At 41.3% G+C, this 21,115-nt stretch overlaps 1 protein-coding gene across 1 annotated transcript in view; it reads right to left on the bottom strand.

Moving 5' to 3' along the window:
* DLG1 (discs large MAGUK scaffold protein 1) overlaps nt 1-21,115 on the bottom strand; it is a 3,205,960-nt gene that overhangs the window by 621,620 nt on the left and 2,563,225 nt on the right. The window contains exon 21 of the mRNA XM_044070715.1: nt 11,241-11,340. Coding sequence (XP_043926650.1) covers nt 11,241-11,340 — 100 coding nt within the window. The remainder of the gene's footprint in view (nt 1-11,240; nt 11,341-21,115) is intronic.

Here is a 21,115-nt window from a genome sequence, read left to right as displayed (position 1 = left end):
TAAAATTATGATCAGGGAAGTCAAGAACATGCCTAGCCAAGGCATTATTCTTATCTTTTATCTTCAATAAAGCTTATCCCCATCCCCCATTCAATCAAAATAGTTCTAACTTTGCATCTAATGCTTTTACAACATATAATGAACTGAATGGGAATGACGGTAACGATGGTTGTGATGACATAAATAATATTAATAACGATGTCATACAGCCAGTACGTAGAAGTGAGAGATTGAACAATGCTACTAGGAACAATAATAATAATAATAACTCTATGCATCAAGGGCCTGTTAATATTAATAATCAATCGGAGCCTAATAATGCATCAAATTTTTGGACAAATCAGGGAGGCAGGAACAACAATCACAGGGGGAACAGGAATCAGACCCAAGTGTGGAACAAACGCAATCAGTGGAGGAGGTGACAATGACAGTTAAGCATACACCTCAAATTCTTAAGAATGTTAAAGAGGACTTCATTATTTATAACTATACCTCCTTGGATGTTTCTGAAGAGATGATTAATTTTTTCTCAAAAGGACTGACCTTTGTTCTGTACAGAAATATGGACATGGTGCGGACAATAATTGACTTAAAACTATTTGTGCGCAAGCTCAATTTGCAAGTGTTTTTTTTGGGGGGGTATCATCTTTGACTAATACCTTAAGGGTTTCTAGCCTTTTTAATCCCCCCTTACACAGTATTCTTAATATTTTGGAAAAATCTGTGAGATGGATGTAAGATCTATTAATAAGGATAAAAATATTAGAAGCACTGGAATGCTTAACATTACAGAACAGGAAAGGGAGTTCATTAATTTGTTACACGATAGTAGAATCAGGGTGATGAAACCTGGCAAAGGGGGAGGCCTTGTTTTTATGGATCAAAAGACATATGTAACATATATGGAGAAATATTTAAATACTGGAGTGCACCTTCCAGTAAGCTTAAATGAAATTAATTTGGCATATAAAAAAGTCAATATTATGCTAAATGATTTGTTTTTGGAGGGAACCATTGATATGGATACTTTTCAGTATTTATCAATGAGCGCACCTAGGATACCTGCTCTCTTTGGATCCCCAAAAATTCATAAAAGCCATAATGACCCCCCCTTTAGGCCAATTGTCGACGACAGAGGTTCGATCACGTACGGATGTGCTAAATACGTGGACAGTATTTTAAGACCACTTATTGAGACTGAACCTGAAATATGTAAAGACTCGTGGAGTTATTTAGAAAATATAAATACATTAGAATACTGTAAAGATTCAATTTTTCTTACTGTCGATGTTAAAGACATCTATACGGTCATCCCTCAAACTCTTGGCCTGGAATGGATCAGAGATTTCATGAACTTTAAACAAGTAGAAGAGAGAACCATCTCTGTAGTAGAAACATTACTCAAAATTGTGTTGAAAAACAATTTTATGATGTTTGATGGTCGCTTCTACTTACAGAATACTGGGATAGCTATGGGCTCCCCCTGTGGGGGTAGTTATGCCAATTGCATTATGGCATACTGGGAGAGAACTTTACTCTTTCGTAACAACCTTTTTATAGACAATGTCACCTGGTACACTAGGTACCAGGATGATATGTTTTTACTATGGAAGGGTTCTAAAGCTAGGCTTCCAATTTTTATGGATAATATTCAATCCATGACTGATTTTTTTGAATTTACGTATCAATGTGAAGAAATGGCTATTAATTATTTGGATGTTAGTTTATTTAAGGATGACAACAATGGTAGATATAAAAGTTTAGCATATAGGAAGCCGTCTTATTCAAATTCCTTTCTTCACTTTTCCAGTAGCCATCCATTCCATCAAAAAAAAGCTGTCGTCACGGGACAGTTGGTTAGAGCGGCTAGGATGGTTACTGATGATGAAGATTTTGAGGTAGAATGCTCCCTGCTTAAGACTGTTTATTAGTAGAGGTTATCCGAACTCCCTGATTGACTCTATATGTTTAGAGGTTAGAAATAAAAGATGGGAAGGACATTTTAGGCCTTTATTATCCAATAAATCACTTTCTATAATAAATTCCTCAGAGGCAGTTATTAATAATATTTCTCTCACCCAGAAGTAGATTATAGAGTTAGCTTCCTTTGAACATATTCTTTGGACCATTATAGGATCAAAGAAATCATATATAAGAATTGGTCTATTATTACTGAGGATAAAGCTATGCTTTCGCTTTTGGGTATAAAACCAAAAGTTACCTTTAGAAGAGGGGCTAATTTAAAATCTATTTTAGAAATGAATGTAAAACCTTTAAGTTGCAGTAATCCAGGTATGTCTAAATGTGGTGCATGGAACCAATGCAAATATATTTGTTTGGATAAAAAAGTTAAAATAAAGAATCTTGTTTATTGTATTAAGGGAAGATATAACTGTCACAGTAGGGCAGTTATATATGTCGCAATCTGCTCTCAGTGTTCCGTTTATTACATTGGAAAAACTGAAAGAAAGTTGAAACAACGTATTTACGAACATTATTATGCTATTTCTAAAAAAGATGAGAATAATGCTTTGGCTAGGCATGCTCTTGACTTCCCTGATCATAATTTTAAGTTTTCTGTCTTACAACAAACACATTTAGACCCTAGGGGAGGCCCATGGCAATTAAATTTGAAGATAGATGAAATTAAATGGCAAATAAGAACTGAAGCACATATATATCCTGGGCTAAACGAATATATTTCTATTAAATGTATTCTTAAAGGTTTAGCTTTGAATAGGTAAATAAGAGTTGGCTTATATTGGTTTTAACTTTTTTTGTTTGAGAAGCTGTGTGTATATATTTGTTTTTTTGTTTTTTCTTTATTTTTTAATTTTAAGTTTATATATTCAATATTTGGTTTATTTTTTATGTAGGAGTACATAATAGTATTGCCTGGTTCTTTAAAAATAATGCTCCATTTAACTGATTAACTGGAACGAATTTTATGTATATAAAGGGTTTTAATTGATTTGTAACTTGTATGAAGAAGGTGGGACACAGTTTCCACCGAAAGCGCTTATTAAACTTGTGTCAAAGGATATTTGCTTGAGTTTTCATTTAAGTTGCTCGCAGTGTTACTCGCTATTTGTTTTAAAAGTTTGTGACTTTTTTGCAGTTTTTTAAATTATGACTTTATAATACATTTCTTCCTAATTTTACTTTAGAAAAAAAGGATACAAAAAATTGATACGACTTTCCTATGTCCTTGGTACAGTGCAAGCAGAATCTAGTCTATCTGTGAACATCTAGTGTGCGTGTGGTAGACAGTCTCCGTTGTTTGAAAACTTGAGCAAAATGACTGGAAAATCAATAGATTGATTCTAATTTGCTTCAGATGTCACCACTGGAAGAAAAGAAAAATTTATTCTCATTGCTATTCCGCCTTTATGGAAAATAAGATAAGTGGTTTCCATGATAGTGCTTGTAATTGAGAAATCAGTCTAGTGGATGTAACTGGGACAAGAAAAGTGGTCTTTCCAAGAGAGAGACTTAAGATTCACTGAGGCTGCCGGTTCAAAAGGTGTCTAAGTTAGGGTTTGAAGCATGACTGGCTTCCTATGGGGGAACTAGATACCTAACGTCTTGTGAGCAGGAAAGTCTCCTTGATGAAAGCTATGCAGATTGAGAGAGGCAATGGAGTAATCATTATGCCATATATGAAAATTTGAAATGGCAGCATTTTCACTTTGATAATAGAAAAAGTAGATCCTTGCTGAAAAAGTTCAGATAGAAAATCCAAGATCGATAAGAGGGGAGCAGAGAACAGATTCAAACCCCTTGATGAAGCCAAGACAGAACATATTTTTTCAACTTGCTTTGACAAATCTTTCAGGTTGATTGTTTTTGTGAGGAAGAAATAACATGAACCACAGAAGAGGAAAGCTTGGCATTTTTGGCTATTCAAAAACCATGCAGTCAGTTTTAAGGCTTGTAGATCTGCTATAGGCTACCTGAATAAGTGACTCAGAAGATCCAGGTCAGACTCCAATACACAAGGTGGGTGTATTAAATGAGGCCAAAGGAAGGGGAACCTAACCTGCTGCAGCCAGAAAGAAGCAATGAGGGTCACCTTGGTCTTGCATCTTGTGGCTTTCTTAATGAATTTTCTCAACAGTTGTATAGGGAGAAAGGTACAGAGTGTGGACTACAACATCGCTCTGTGGCTGCCCTTTTGGAAGGATTTGGGCAAAGTAACTGCTACACTTGTTGTTCAGGTATGAAGCAGAGAGGTCACAGCAAGGTTGGCCTCAGGAACTTAAAATTTCTGTAGCCACAGCCTGGTTGAGTGATCACTCATGAGGCAAAAGGACTGCCCTGGTCAACTTGCCTGCTAGTACATTTAACATCCAGGCTATGTGCGTTATCAGAAGGTAATGGGAAGACATCATCCACTGTCATACTCTCATGAACTCTTGGCAAAGTGGATATGATCATGTTCCCCCCTGTTTGTTGAGGTACCATACTACTGACATACTATCCGTCTGGATGGATATCACACCCTTGGGTAGGTAGTCTTAAAAAGCCTAGAATGCGAGAAGGTCCACACTCATCTCAAAGATATTGATTGTAAAGTTTGGCCTGTACACGTGACCAAGTACCTTGAACCATCTTCCCCTCAAAATGCACCCCCACCCTAGAAGCGAAGCATTTGTGGTCACTGTAGCAGGGGGAAATCAGTGGATAAAAATGTCTCCCTTCTGTGACTGATGAGGTTATCCACCATTTGATATGATCTCTGCAAATTTGTGAAAGACTAATTTTGGCATGAAGGGGGTTTAGACTCTGTGCCCACTGGACTGAGATGGTCCACTACAAAATGTGGTAACTCACCAGAGAAACTAAAGTGATGGTAGAGACCATCAAACCTAACAAACTGAAAACTAAATCTGCTTGAGGAAGGGGAAACTGGGCTACCTGAGAGGCCACTGGTCTTAAAGACATCACCCACTCCTCTGGAAGTTTGGCAATTTGAAGAACTGTGTTGAGATGACATCCTATAAACTCTATCTGCTGCATGGGCGACAGCTAGCTTTTTTGCTTGATTTATTGTGATCCTTAGTAGATCTGTAAGATGGAGTAGTAGTGTCTATTGTACCAGTAGATCCCTGGAAGTAGCAGTTAGGAGCCAATCATCTAAATATGGGAAGACATAAACCCCTTGCAGTCAGAGATGAGCTGCTACCACTACCATAACCTTCTGTGAACACTGGGGGGGGGGGGCTGTAGAGAGACCAAAATGCAGTGCTCTGAACTGAAAGTGAATGGACGTGGCCAGAAATATAGAAACCTCCTGGACTGCCTATGTATCTTTATATGACAGTGGGCATCCTGGAGATCTATAGAGCACATCCAATCATCCTTTTTCAATGCAGATAATATGGCCTGTACTGTGACCATCTGGAACTTTGTCTCATAAATTGACTGAGGTGGCCGAGGTCTCCAGTTTTCTTCGGAACTTGGAATAGACTTCAGATTGGGGGGACCTGTTTGTTGAGACTTTTTTTTTTTTTTTGTAGCAACTTTGAAACCCTTGTTGCTACAGATTCCAATTGACTGGGTGGAACACTTTGAACCTTTAAAATTCTTTTTTTCGGAAGGAATGGTATAGTCTCTGGTGACTAGCCTTAGCACCTAGGAATCCAAAGTAATGCTTTGCCAGGCTTGTGGATGGAAGGTTAGGCATCCTGCCTGACTCCAGAGAATGGCAGAAGTGTAACCCTTCAGGAGAGCTGACAGAGTTTCTTGGTGAAAGGACCATGAAAACCTTGATTGTGCGGTCCACCTCTAGCCAAGGGGCAAAGTCTTGTTGAGTATCTCCTCCTCTGCTGGGGGGGGGGGGGGGGGGGCAAGTCTCCAGAAGTGTCTTGGTGAAAACCCTGTGATTTTATGAACCACATCATCTTACTGACCCTTTCATTCCTGGTATAAGACCTCTGAGGGATGGAAAATGGATTCCTCTGGCAGACAGGATCTTACTGTCCTGCTCCCTCCTAGCATTTCTTTAACTTTTCTGCCCCAAAGATGATGCCGCCATTGAATGTGGCATTAACAAAGGACATCTCGAAGCTTTCTGTGAAACTGCAGAGCTGCATCCAGGCATGATGGAACAAGGTAATGCCTGTGTCTGCTGCTCATGCTGTACCATCTGCTGCGTTAGAAAGCAGGCACACACTGGAAGTGGACTGTAGGGTAGACAAGTGGGTGTCCACTGTGTTTTGAACATCTGGTTGCAAGTTATCCAAGAGAGATTCTGAAATCTCCTTGGTCATGTCCCTCTGAAAATGAGTCATATGTGCAAGGTAAATAAGGGCCCTGAGTGCAAAAGTCACCAAAGCACAAGTCCATTTCCCTAGACTAATGCCTTTCACTTCCTGTTAGGGGGATGAACAGAAGAATTTTCCTCAGACAGTTGCTTTTTGGAGACTGCTGCTACTAGCATCTACTGGTGGTCCACTTGTCCAATGTTTTCTGTGTTTTGGTGCCACTAAAACCTTGTCAGGCTTTTTGGGGATGGTTTCCACTATGTCAGGGTCCATCCATGCTCACTGTGCCACAAAATGTACCAGATCATCCACTGGGGGAGGGGTACCACCACCCAGGATGCAAATGAGCCAGTACCGAAAGCTTCGAGGAACAAAGATTTGTCGGAGGAAAGGGGTTTTGGTGGAACAACACCCCCCCCACACACACACAACACCAATTCTAGAGTGTTACCAAATGTGATGTCTTACAGAAGATCTAGGGGAACCATCACCTTCATCCAAATCTATCTCTTCAGTGACAGACTTGGGGGGGGGGGATCTAGGTGCGTCCATTTGCACATCTGTTTTCTAGAAGCCTGTCTCCGAGGTGCTTCTGGAAAAAGGGATGAATCAGACTGGGAACTAGAGTATCGAGTACCCTCAAAGTGTATAGGATTTGACTGTCCCCCTTCCATCAGAATAAGAGGAATAAGTCACACTATCCACTGGGAGTCAGGATGGATTCAAACTCAAGGTCTATACCTGCCCCTCTTGGTCCAGCCACGGCCTTTTCTACAGGCCCAAAAGCAGACACTATGAATGAAGCAAAAAACATGTTCTCCCTATTCAAAGTCTCAGGAACTTTTCCCAGTCCAAATGAGGTCAGCTCTGAAGATGACCTCAGACACAAGCTATCGAGTGCTGAGGCCCTGAGAGGAAGAGACAGCCCCAAACAATTCAGAGTCAACTACACCTCCAGGAACCAGACACTGAAAGTTCAGCTCAGATACTTATCTCAATCCAAAAGAATCACGAGTCAAGACAGTAAGGAATGTAGCTGATGCCAAAGTTCTCTAGACTGTTTGATCCAACTGAAGTGCACTGAAAGGGCTTGGACTTTTGAGAACTGCTTCCGAAAAATGAACTGATAATACAGAAATGGGTGGAGGGCTTGATGGGCCCGAGCTTCCCTTGGTGACAGCACCGAGAGGATTCCCAGTTGGATTTGTGTCCTTAAGAATTTCCTCATCATATGGTTGACATTCATTTCAGTAAGTATTCTGGTGAATTGGACCAACCTCGATGATACCACCGATGAAGGCCAGAAAAATCAACTTTCTTGTAAAATAGGTAAATGGAGTCCAGGACTCCCGTGAAAATCTAGCTCGAGGAGAGGGAGTTTGGATCTGACCTCCTTGCTGTGTTCAGTACCAGACCAAAGATCAGGCAGATTTAGGGACCTTTTCTTTGAATTCTTGGATCTGTTTTCCTCTAACTTTCTCTTCATATCTTTTTTTTTTTTTTGTGTGTAGACCTGTTTCTTTTTCTGTGTATATCCTCAGACTTCTCTTTCCTTTTTTCTGTTTTACTGCCTGGGGAAGCTAAAGCTGGCCTAGTAGCAGAACGGGTCTACTTCAGACCGTCAAAACTCCAGATCATCGAAGACTACATCAAGACGAAAATAACAAAAACTCATTTCAGCAAAAGACCGGAGCAACAAAGATCTTCCCAGAGTAAGTAATCACTCATCGAAAAAGACACAAAACCTAAACTGCACCATCCCTAACCCGCTGCACACCCCTACACCCCCCTTAACTAAATATATATCAACTCTGACATCACACTACAGTTGGGAAAAGAGCACAGCTCACCTTGTCGGCCAACAGGTGATTTACCCTGGGAAAATCTTCATTGCTCCAGTCTTTTGTTGAAATGGGTTTTCGTTATTTTCATCTTGACTATGTGGTCTTTGATGATCTGGGTTTCAGATGATCTGAAGGGGACCCCAGAAGACATAGTTAGAAAGGAAGATGATGAGCAAACCTTTTAAAATAACTATTTGTTTCCAGCTTTTAATAGCCCTGGACCCAAAAGGAGCATGAATATCAGTCAGCTTGAAGGTGGGCAGCATCTAAGCAATAAACACAAACAATGCGAGTCTTGAGGAGGAATTTTGCGTCTGCAAGCACAGCACTTTTTAAAGCCTTGTTTGTCTGACATCAGAAAAATTTGTAATAAACTGTAATATTTGAAAAACACAAAGCTTAGCCTACAGAAATAACGGGTTCTTATTGCTAAATCGAATTTTCAATTGTTCGAATCACTAAAGAGCGACCTTTAGTGATCGAACAATTGAAAATTTGAATTAGTCAAAGTAAACAAAAAAGAAAAAGTAAAGGATGTAAGGCAGGGGGCAAGCTGCACCCACCGCTACTTAAATATATCAACTTTGAGATCGCACTACAGTGTAGGAAAGGGAAATCTTCCCTTTCTGCACATTACAGTGCGATCTCGAAGTTGGTATCTAAGTAGTGCGGGGGGGGGGGTGCCCTGCTTTAACCCGTCAGGGTAAGTTTTCTTTCTTTTCTTTTTTTTTTTTTTATTTCGAAGTTACGGAACTTCAATCATATGGTATCGACCATATGGTATTCGAAGTTCCATAACTTCGATTTTGTAATAGGTAACCGGAAATAACACCTACAACCTTGCATCTAGTAACTAGACCAAAAACACTATCTAGAAAAGACATATCAAAAAACCTAACCTGTTTCTGTTACCTTACAAATATCCTAAAATTACCTAAAAGCTACATCACACAACTATACTACCTACCACTTCTACTAAGTATCCTAAAAGGGAAGGGAGGAGTCAAAAATAAATATAACCTTAGGAAAAAAAAAACACTTTCACTTATCGTGAAAAGTAGAATTCTCAGATACACGTCTGGAAGATTGAGGTGACAATTGAGATCTGAGGTAACTTGGTGGAGAGGAGGGAATTATGGGTAGGGGAAGAGTTACATTCTCAGATCCATAGCTCTAGAAGAAGGTGCCAAGGTCGGGTCCCACAGAATCCAACAATTCAAACATTGAATGGGACAAAAATACACATCGGATCATATTAAATGTATATAAATGGAAAAAAATGTTAATATGGTTTGTTTTCTTTTCTATTAATGTGTGTCTGCCTATATCTTAAGTGATAATTTAATAAAGGTGCTAAAAAGCATTTTTTCCTTTATTGTATTTACCTAGGTTGAAAGTGAAACTGGTCTAGTTGGATCAGCGTTCAATTCCAGTTGACAAATGAAAAAAAAATTTAAAAAAAAAATCAATCTACAGTATTAGGTCATGCATTTCTGTCAGATTTGAAAATCTACAGTTTAAAAAAAAACAGACAAACACATCTTCATCACATTCTACACTGCCAAACATCAAGAGCAGAAAACATTCTGATTACATGCGGCCCAAGTCTCTGTCACAGGTGAAATGTATCAGTAGATGTTAGGAACCTGCTCTGAACTGTGCTTTTACAGTTATAAGCCTGAACTTTGGTAAGTGGTTAAAGAACAAGACGAGTATCAGTTTTCAGAACACTGAAAACAAACTGTGGTAAATGATTTGCTCACAGTTACAACATATACAAAGAAAAATGAATCTCAAACTAGATTTCTGTGCTGACTGTATCAAGCTACTTTATCCCGCAAAACTAAATCCCAGGCCATGCTGTCATCCACTAACAAGCACAAAAGGATTTTCTTCAAAACCAGACATGTAATATGTTGACTCCTAATGTGTTTAAAAATGTTCACATCCTTTTGCTGTGAGTGGCAAGCAGGAAATGAAACTGTGTGATCTGAACAGCTCTTGTTTTAATATGGCTTCAAGACTTTCCCTGCCACTGCAGCAAATCTAAAACATTTGTACAAGAGTTGTTGCCATACAAAATTGTCACAATGAATTTGACTTCTGTAACCAAATCCTGAAAATGCTGTCACAATTCAAAAGCAAAGTTATGAAAAATTCTTAACTTAAAATAAAGAAAAAAAATTCCACACACAAATTTATGCTGAAATAGCTCAAAATGCAAGTGCACCTTAATGTCATAAAATCTAGACTACACACCACATACAGGCAATTTTAAAAGCATGGAGAAATGAAACTCAAACTTGGCACAACACTTGGATAATAAAAATGAAATCAGAAACCATCTTTAAATACTGGGCCTCCATACAGCAGCAAAATGTAACATTAACCATGATGCTTACCCATGTAAAATGTGATGGCTAAGAAAAGAAGTAATGATTAACAGAACTTAATCACTTACTCAGGCCTTTTGATCCCATGTCGTCAGGGATCTCCTGTGGAGCAGTCCGAGAGTGTAAGCAAACAAAAAAAGGAAAAAAAAAAATAATCACAAAGAAAACATCTGTCAGTATAATATAAAACAGGCTCTACTGTTAGGAGACAGTTTTCAAGAATATTACAGGTAGTCACCAGGGCAGAAAAAAGAATTCTAAGAGATAAAACTACGGCAGTGAAAAAGTATCACTGAATTAGGGGAGTTGAATTTGACTACTACATACTACATGAAGACTATTAAACCTATAATAGAAATAAAGCCATGTAAAATTTCCAAATTAACCTGAAAATCCAAGATGAGAATTCTACATTGTCTTACAGGAAAAATGGCTGAGCAGCACAGCACAAAAATAATGACAAGAACAAGTAAAAATGTTTACATGTATTGGAATATGAACAACCTTCCCAAAATAAGGAGGTGCTAAAAATAAAATTAATATGAATTCAGTAGGCCTGTTTAAACAAAATCCTTTCTAAAGTTGCACTCATCTGCAATTAAAAAATATTCACCATAAATTTAATCTTCAAATCACCTGTTGCAATTCTGGAAAAATGTCTCCATGGTAATACTCTACACATCCATCCTCTTATCTGACCCTTCTATGGTTTCTGTCACTTGATGCCATATACTTACGATCAACATCACTTGTTTCCAGCTCGCTCTGGTCCTTGTTCTTGTAGAAAGGGAATTTTCGAGAAAAGAGGTTCTTTTTACGCTTGTCATTGAATGACTGCTAAAGAAGAGAGGGAGGGGCAAAACAAAGGGATGTCTATCGGTACACCAAAGGCTAGGACCTAGCAGTTATGTGGAAACTGACTCTGAGGCCATATCTGCATATTAGCATTATTTTTATGAGGCTGCACAGCTGAGAAAAGTCTTCAAAACAAAGTTAGCACAAAAAGTTCAGAATGTCTTGATGCTGATGTACACAAATTTCAGCTGCAAAGACATTTGTAGGTGCTTGAAAGTAATCATTGGGCCATCTAATCTTTTTAATATAATTATAAATCCTCAGTTTTAATATCAAGTTCAGTTTCAATTCACTACATTTCAAGTGACAGGCACAATATTTACCAATAACTTGAAATGTTAAGATTTATTTTACTCAGGTGCAAAACAACTAAATGGCAGGTTAACAACATAACTGACTATGAAGGGAAAAAATTGCTACAATAGTACTTTGCACATTAAGTACATGTAAGATAGGAAAAGGCTGATACACAATACTGACGAACACACACTAGAAAGAAACATTATCAATAAAAATTTGAGGATTTTCATCAAGACAAAAGAAACGATTGCTACAAGGATTAAAGGCTCTACACATGACTTTGTTGTATGCACTCAGCTGCCCAATGTTTGCATATTATGCACAATGGCCAGAGTCTGTTCCTACTCAAACTGACTTAACAAAATTCTCAACATAAAAAAGTTAAAGATAAAATAGGAATGGATGCCATCAAAAGGCAAGTGAAGAGTCTATGATTGATGAAGTACAGAAATGACTGTCAATGTGAACACATACCATTGCTTACACCATATGTTAATCAGGTTTAGTATGGACCCATAAAGTGTTTAAGAACAATGCAGAATAGGTTTAATATGGACTCAATAAGCCTTTAAGAATAATGCAGGGTTACTTTCATGCAAATAGTAGGCAAACTAATAAAAGTGAGAAAGTAGGGAAACAAAAAAACAAACAAAAAAAACATTTTAAATGCTTTCAATGTGGCCACACCGGATTTTTTTATATTTTGTTAGTAGTTGTGTTAAGGTACTAGAAATTCAAATGCAGTTAGGCGAGCTACAATGCAATTCCACTAAAGGGGTGAGAACAGGAAAAATAACTTGAAAGTCTACTGGCCTTTATTCTTTCCAGAAATGTCAGAAAAGTATATTCACAAGGCACATCTTAGTGGGGTCACAAACAGAACAAATGAGCAATACTAGCAGTTATTACGCACTTTCTTTCCAGTAAACGGATTACCTAATTGGAAGCACCTCTGTGCACTGCTAAAGCCTACTTATCTGTTTCTTTCTGAAAAAGAGAATGAACTACTCTCCTATACATTACCTCTACTGATCACACTGCAACCCAGCAGGCAATTGAGCATAAACCTCAATGGTGAGCCAGTCGTCTTTGGGCATGCTCACTTCACAACACTGATGCTCTACCCATGACTTCCTGCAGTTAAATATATTAGCATTTCATATGAAACATACTGCTTGTTAACAGCAGCAATTAAGCTGTAGCACAATTCCCAACAATAAATGAGGATATTTATATCCCAAAGTGCCTATTCCTACTGCTGCTACAGAATGAGGAGGCAGCAATCCCTAACTGCTTATTTCTCCAATAACTGTCACTGGCATTTCCTTTTTTCTAGTAATTGCTTTTGGCAATTAAAACCAATGTATTACTTGCTGATTTTTTTTTTTAATCATTTACTTCAACTGCCTTGCTGGTGCAGAAATAGAACATCAGTCTGTTCTGACAGCAATGCAGGTTTGAACAGCATTCCATACACTAGTTGGCTAGTGATATGAAGGGGAAAATACACTTGGATAAGTAAACTTGCAACAATAGTCAATGTTCATATGATCACTGCTGCAGTAGCCTTAGCTATACGGGTTATATTCCTGCACAGGATATAACAGCCGCCTAGCTTCCAGAGCTTACGAGCACCTTCCATGCACCCAGACCACTGACAGTTCAAGCAGAGCTACAGACAATTAATGGTTAGGCACCAAGTCTTTCAGAGCACTCTTGCCAACTGAAAGATGTAGGACACAGCCCTAAAGAGAATAATGTTAGGTAAACCAAAAATCAAGCACACACCCTGGCAACAAAAATGTAGAAAAATGAGGGGGCTGGACGGAGGGAAAGGCTACTGTAGCAGTGATCATTCAAATAGCTACTGTTATGATACGTTTACTACTCCATTCATCATTAAATCACTGCTGCGGTAGCTTCAGCTATATAGGTAGCCTACCATAAGCTCATAGTGATTGAGAGGAAAGTCAAAGGTCCAAGAGCCTCTGGAGAATGATCCTACTAAAGTCTACTCAAGGCCTGGAAAAGTAATCTAGTTTATAGTGCTTTATAAAAGCATGTACAGAGGGCTTATACTTCTACAATCCACCTCTTTCCAAAAAAGCCACTGTAGAAGACAAAGCCCTGTATGGTGTGTGTCTTGACCCTGAATGGAACTGACTTGTATTGGGTATAACAAAAGAAGGTAGCATACAACATCCATCTGTCTGCATGACACAGGTTGTCCCTTTTTCTTACCTTCATAAGAAATGAATGACTGATTAGAGTTTCCGAAGGTTTTAGTTCTGTTAAGAAAACATCAGAGTTGTGTGTGGACAACCAGTGTATGAAGAAACCTTTTCCCCTCACTTTTTGGGTTCTATAAAGAAGACATGGAGATAGATGGATTGGTTCAAAGTAAATTAGGAAACCACTTTAGGCTTATAGGGATTTGCTTTCAGGAAACCCTACCTTTGCAGAAAATGAGGTGGTTTACCCACAACATGAGCTTGCAACTCTCATACTCTTCTTGCATAAGTTAGAGCAATCAACAAATAAAATAAGTTATGTACTCACCATAACGTTCCATGTTTGTTGTCCTTGATCTCGCTTTCCTTCTTGCTGTTTGGGTTCAGAGCTGACCCTTGGCTCCAACTCGGCTGTATACTATAGCTCGAGAACTTTTACTGGCTTGAGGCTAGACCCCTATCCCAGCATGCCCAGCGGTAGTTACCCAGATCTTGTTTGTGATAACCCAGTGCTAGAACATAGAAACAGAAAAGAGATGTACTCTATTTTACATATCAGATGACACCTACATATAAAGGTGTAACCCATCTGCAAGAGTAAGAGGAGAAGACTAAGACCAACCAAAAGGTATGGTAAAAAGGAAATCCAGCCAGTATAACCAATAAAAACAAGGGATTCCTCTCTATCTTCCAGGAAGGGGGAAGGAGGGTGGGACGCAAGAAGGAAGGCGAGATCAAGGACAACAAACATGGAACATTACGGTGAGTATATAACTTCTTAATGTTATGTTGTCCATATCTCGCCTTCACTCTTGCTGTTTGGGACAGCATCCCCTGCACCTGATTCTTGGGTGGCTCACTGAAAACAATTCTTCAGGATGCCTTGTTCTGGGAGGCCACATCTACTTTGTAATGAGTGATAAAGGTATGAGGATTAGCCCATGCTGCTGCACGGATCGAATCCAAAGGCAGTCGGGTTTGAAAAGCAATAGAGGTAGCCAAGGCCTTGAGTGTCCTTTAATTTTCCCTGGAAGTTTTTGTTTACGCAAATCGTAGACATGTTTTATTGTGTCATCTTTGAGATTGCACAAACCTTTTTATTGTCCGCAAAGGATATGAACAATCGGTCAGATTTTCTAAAGTCCTTGGCCCTGTGTAAATAGAAACGTAAATGTCTATGAACGTCCAATTGATGAAGCTTATACTCTGCCTTGTTGCCATGATTGGGGAAGAAAACAGGAAGCTCTACAAATTGATTCAAATTGTAGTCAGAAAATACCTTGAGTTTATTAAAAAAAAAAGAAAATACCTTGAGTAAGAAAGCAGGTTTGGTTCTGAGAGAAACCCGATCTTTACGGAAAATCAAGTACGGGGGACGAATAGATATGGCCTGTAATTCTGAAACCCTTCTATTTGAGGTAATTGCAACCAAGACAAGGGTCTTCCAAGTCAGAAATTTGAGTGGACAAGAAGCAGATGGTTCAAAGGGGGGAAGAATCAGTGCGTCTTGAACTAAGTTCTCCCAAGGGGGAGAGGTTCTCTTATTGGAGGTCTTAAGAGGGTAGTACCTCTTAGGAATGCCTTGCATAGTCTATGGGACATGATACTGGACCCCATTTCTCCCATATGGAAATTAGAAATGGCAGCTAACTGAACCTGGATAGCAGCTGCAGCTGCTCCTCACTCAAAGGTTTCAGCAATAAATTCAAAAATCTTTGAAATGGGAGCAGTAAAGGGATCAACCTGATTTTTGCCTGCCCAACAAGGGAACCTCTTCCATTTACTAGCATAAAGTTTCCTAGTAGTGGGCTTATGGGAGGAAATCAAAATGCATTGAACTGCCAGAGAAACATCGGGAGGCCTGGCTAAGACCAGAAGTGGAGAAACCAATCTGTGAGCTTAAGAGTTTGAATGGAAGGATGGAGAGCCCCCGACTGATGCATCAAAATGTCTGCTGACGCTGGGTTCAGGATCCAAGGCTCCCCCGGCAGTTGAGGCCAAAGGAATGGGAACCACATCTGACGAGGCCAGTAAGGGGCAATGAGGATTAGCTTGCAACCCAACAACTGTGCTTTCTGAAGGACCTTGCGGATCAGGGGAAATAGTGGAAAGGCCTAAAGCAGTCCCGGGGGCCAATCGTGAACAAGTGTGTCCCTAGGAGACTGTCCCGGTGGAGGGACTAGGACAAAGTAGCTGCTGCATTTGTTGTTGAGGGGTGGCAAACAGATTACAGCATGGCTGGCCCCATTTGCAAAAAATCAAGTCCGCAACTTCCTACTTCAGGAACCACTCGTGAGGCATCAGGATAGCCTGGCTGAGCTTGCCAGCTATCACTTTGGATTTCCCTTGGATGTGTGTTGCAACCAGAAAGCGTTGAGAAGACATCGCCCACTGTCAAACTCGTAGAGCCTCTCGACACAAGGGGTAAGATCTGGTTCCACCCTGTTTGTTGATGTACCATACTACCGACATATTGTCTGTCTGAATTGCTACAGTCTCTGTAGATAGAGTCCTGAAGTGCTTCTAACACCAGAAGCACTGCTCTCATCGCCAGGACATTGATGTGCAAGTGGTACTCATGTTCCTGCCAAGAAGTCTCTTGAACAGTCTGTCCCATTTAATGCCCCACCCCCCACGCTACCTGGTGGGAAGTGTTCGTGGTCACTGTGGCTACAGGTTGGGGGGTAGACACGGCCTGCCTATTGTTACCATAGGGGACTGAAGCCACCACTCCAGATCATTTTTGCAGGAGTCAGTGATCAGAATCTGATTTGACATGGGTAAATCCTGGAATGACCATTGTGCAAATAGGAGCCACTGTAGAATTCTCATGAGGAAGCGAGCCATAGGGACCAGAGTAATTGCCGCTGCCATAGAACCCAGGAACTTGAGGACAAATCTTGCCTGAATTCTCTTTTGTGTGAACAGCATTGCAACTTGGTGATGGATCGTTAATACTCTTTCTTGAGGCAGCTTTGCTATCATGGCCCTTGTGTCTAAATCTGCCCCTATAAAGGTAACATATTGACAAGGCAACAAGGGAGACTTTTCATAGTTTATGGTGATCGCTTGTTGAGAACAAGAGGGAATTGTGGATTCCCTTGCCTTGATTAGTTGATGCTCGGTGGTGGCAGTAAGGAGCAAGTTGTCTAGTTATGGGAACACCCAGAATCCTAGACGCCTCAGGTGAGCCGTAACTACTGCCATGCATTTGGTGAACACCCTGTGGACTGTGGTGAGACCAAAGGGCAGAGCTCTGAACTGATTGTGGCTGGCTCCCAGCCAGAAGCGTAGATATCTCCTAGACTATCTTGCCCATTTTTATGTGGTAGTATGCATCCTGGCGATCGATAAAGCACATCCAATTGTCCTGTCCCAAAAAGGGAAGAATGGACTGCAGTGTTACCATCCAGAACTTTGTTTTCTTGACTGATTTGTTCAGCCTGCTGAGATCCAATATGGGTCTCCAGTCCCATTTTCTTTGGAACTAAAAAGAACCTTGAGAAAGTTCCGGATCCAATTTGGTCTGCGAGGACTTCCTGGATGACTCTTTCTTAGCAACCTTTGAACCTCTAGGTTTGCTTGATCCCGAAGACTGGGTGGAACATCTGGGACAGAGTGTTGTCTTTTTTACAGGGGATGTTGGGAGAAGGGGATATTGTAACCTCCAGATATTATTGATAATACCCATGTATCTTCTGTGACTGTCTGCCAGGCTTTTGGGTACAAGGATAAGTCGGACAGTTGGGTCTCCCTTCAAAAGCACTGGAAGGGCCTACCAGAGAAGGCATCTCTGTCGCCCTGATTCTGCAGACCCCCCCTGCCCCCCGCTGCGTGACTGGCATCTTTCGTTATTTCCCCCTCTGCTCTTGGGGGAAAAATCTCCACGTGTGTCAAGCGAAGCTCCCTGGAATTTCTGGAACCACATTTTTCTGCTCTTCTGACTTTTAGGATAAGGCCTAGATGGAGCAGAAAAACATACTCCCACGGCAGAGAGTTTTGGCATTCTGTTCAAACCTGGTAAGAGTCTCTTTTACCTGAGCCCCAAATGAGGACGAGCTGTCAAAGGGGGAGTTGGTAAAGGAAGACTTGAAGGGCTTCGCAAAATGACAAAGACGCATCCAGGAGTGTCTGCATAAGGTCACCCCTATGACTGCCACCCTGCTCGTCCCATCGGCTGTCTAAGAAATTAGCCACATGGAGGAGTTACCCACCGAAGTCAAGGCTGCAAGCTGAGAAGATGCCTTGTCCGAGGCTCCCACACCTGTAGGATCCTGTAAGGTATCTCCTAATTCTTTGAGGCGATCCCTTTGAAGCCTTGTAAAGTGGGACAAATAGTTCAGCGACCTGAGTGTAAAGGTCGCTGAAGAAAACATATGCTTCCCATATCTGTCCATCGTATGAGACTCTTTATTCAGTGGATGGACAGATAAAGTTTCTGCTAATTCTTTCTTGGTGGCTGCTGTCACCACCATAGCATCAACGGAAACACCTTTGGATAAGAAGAATCTGTCTTCAGGGGCTGTTATGAATTTCATGGGCCTCCGCGGAACTGGTTCTATCATTTCTGGAGAGCTCAATGCCTTTCAACTCACTATGTGGAATAGTGGGTCAAAAGGAGGAGGATACCCAAGAGGTGGAGGGTCGGGAACCGAATGCATCCAGCTACACTGACTCAACAGAAGGGGCAAGGGATTTCCAGTCACCCCTCTGTCTAAGGATTTCTAAGATGTCTGAAAAAGAGACTTTTCAGAGGGGGACCGTGTGGACCCTTCTGAGTCATCCAAGTCTTGTGTCTGATGTCAAGGACTCAAGGGGTCCACATGCTTCCTCTTGCAAGTCCTCTTCCGAGGTAATGCTCAGGGGAAGTTTTGGAAGAGGTGGGATCACCCAATGGGGCATCCTGGAGCATGGGTTCCCTAATGCTTGGGCAGAGGGGAGTTTCGGAGGCAGACACCGGCACCAAAGGCAAAGGAGCCAATGGAGCCAAGGGTGGAGCCGTCTCGGCAGACAGCATGCTCATCAACTCAAAGACATTGAGGTCCCGACCCAAAAGAGTCTGGCTCCGAAGAAGCCGGAGACTTCCTCCGAACTGAGGGTGACGGCTCCAAGGCCAATGTAGGAGCCTTGCTGATCTGTGCCGAAGCTCTGAGAGGGAGAGTAGGGTCGGACAAGGATCTGATGCCCCCCACCCCTCAGAGCAGATGAGGGAGCGTCCACTCCCAGATCCCTCGACAGAAGGGGGTATCGAGGAGATCAGAGCAGTAGTCGGAACCGAAAGACCTGAGGAGGTTACCAGAACTGATGGTTCCACCACTACGACTTCCATACACTCCGGCTCTGAACTCAGGGGAGTTAGAGGAGGAATAGAGAGAGGTGTTGGTTGGACTGTCGGCACCATTTCCATTTGGGATGGGTCCGAAAGTATTTTAGCTAATGTTGGTGTCCTAAGAAGCCTCTTCACCAGATTCTCTACATCATCATCCGAGACGCTCCTGGATGACCGAGAAGAATGGGTTGAAGCCCGGTGACTACCTGCCATAGATTGTAATAAAGGAGACTGTGGACTAGACTGCACCGGTTCCAAGGCAGGAGACCTGGATCACTTGTGAGACCTTATTGGCTCCGAAAAGTACAGTTTTGTAGTACCATAAATGTAGATGTTTGAGTGTATACACAGCTGCAGTCATTACACTTGGGTTATCCTGCCGTCAGGCGGTTCCCCAGTCAGCCTGAGTTCCAAAGTCTTGGTCCGGCGTCAGTTGCTGTCGCCTCCTCCCTGACGTCAGTGTGACAGGGGTATACAAGATTCAGCTGACGCCATTTTCTTCAGTTTTTCTTGCCCTAGATGTCAGGTGCCCCCAAAAGGTACGCAATTCAAATTGCTAATAAAACATACATAAGAAAAGCAAACAACAACTTTCAGTTACCAGCAAATACTCCCCATAGATAGTAAAACGTAGAAGACATAGGTACGTACCAGCAAGTAAGAGGAGAAGGAGGGAGGGTAACCTGGACTACAGCAGTGTAAACACTCGAACATCTACATTTATGGTAGGTACAAAACTGTACTATGTTCATCGTGTTAGACTGCTGCAGTCATTACACTTGGGTAGAATCCCAAAGCTGAGGTAGGGTGGCTCCTTCTATAAGGCATTAGGTGTGGCTATAAGGCCCTGCAGCACAGCACTGGCGAAGCCAGCTCTGGATTCAGAGTATAAAAGCAGATGGTAATGCTTGGTGAAGGTATGGACAGAACTCCATGTTGCTGCTTCCAAAATGTCCTTGGTAGGCACTCCTCTGAGGTAGGCAGTTGAAGTGGCTTTTGCCCTGGTGGAGTGAGATCTAATGCTGCTAGGTATAGGTTTCCCATGGTGTGTGTAGCAGAAACGTATGCAATGTCCTATCCATTTTGAAACAGACTGTTTTGAAATAGCTATTCCCTGTGCTCCTGCAGCATATGCTACCAATAATTGCTCAGATTTTCTGAAAGCTTTGGTTTTGTCCAAGTAGAAGCGTAACTGCCTGTGAATGTCCAAAGAATGCACTAGTCTCTCCCCTTTATTCTGTGGTTTTGTATAAAAAGTTGGCAAGTGAATAGTTTGGTTTAGAGCCACACTTGAAACCACTTTGGCATAAATGTAGGGTTAGTTCTTAAGGACACCCTGTCCTGGTGGAAAATGAGGAAAGGTTCCACTGCCGTTAGTGCCTGTAATTCTGAAAATCTTCAAGCTGATGTTATTGCCAGGAGCAGAGCAGTCTTCCAAGAAATATATTTTAATTCTGCTGTGTTAGCTGGCTCAAAGGGAGGTAAAGTTAATTTTTCCAAAACAAAGTTGAGGTCCCAAGTTGGAGTAGGTGCTCTACGGGGTGGTCTTATGTTTTTAGCCCCTCTGAGGTACTGTTTTAGCAACGGATTAGAGAAAATTGGAGGATCCGTGTTGTAGTGGGCAGAGATGGCAGAGGCGTGGATCTTGATGGATGAAAAAGAGAGACCTTTGTCCAGCATCTCAGTTAAATATTGTAGAATGTGAGGAATGTTTGGGACAAGAGAGTCAAGGCTGTGAGCCTGGTTCCAGGCACAGAATCTCTTCCATTTATCCGAATAGGCTTTCCTGGTACTAGGCCTTCTGGCCTCCAGAATGACATCCATAACAACTTTGGAGAGAGGCATTGCTTGCTTGACTAAGGAATTTTCCATGCAGCTAGGTTTAAGGTCTGTAGCT

This window comes from Protopterus annectens, chromosome 4.part1 (genome assembly GCF_019279795.1).
Source record: "Protopterus annectens isolate FY-2018-M chromosome 4.part1, PAN1.0, whole genome shotgun sequence".
NCBI classification, from domain to species: Eukaryota; Metazoa; Chordata; order Ceratodontiformes; family Protopteridae; genus Protopterus; species Protopterus annectens.
Note: the sequence above shows the minus strand (reverse complement) of the source record. Positions and strands in the feature narration are given on the sequence as shown.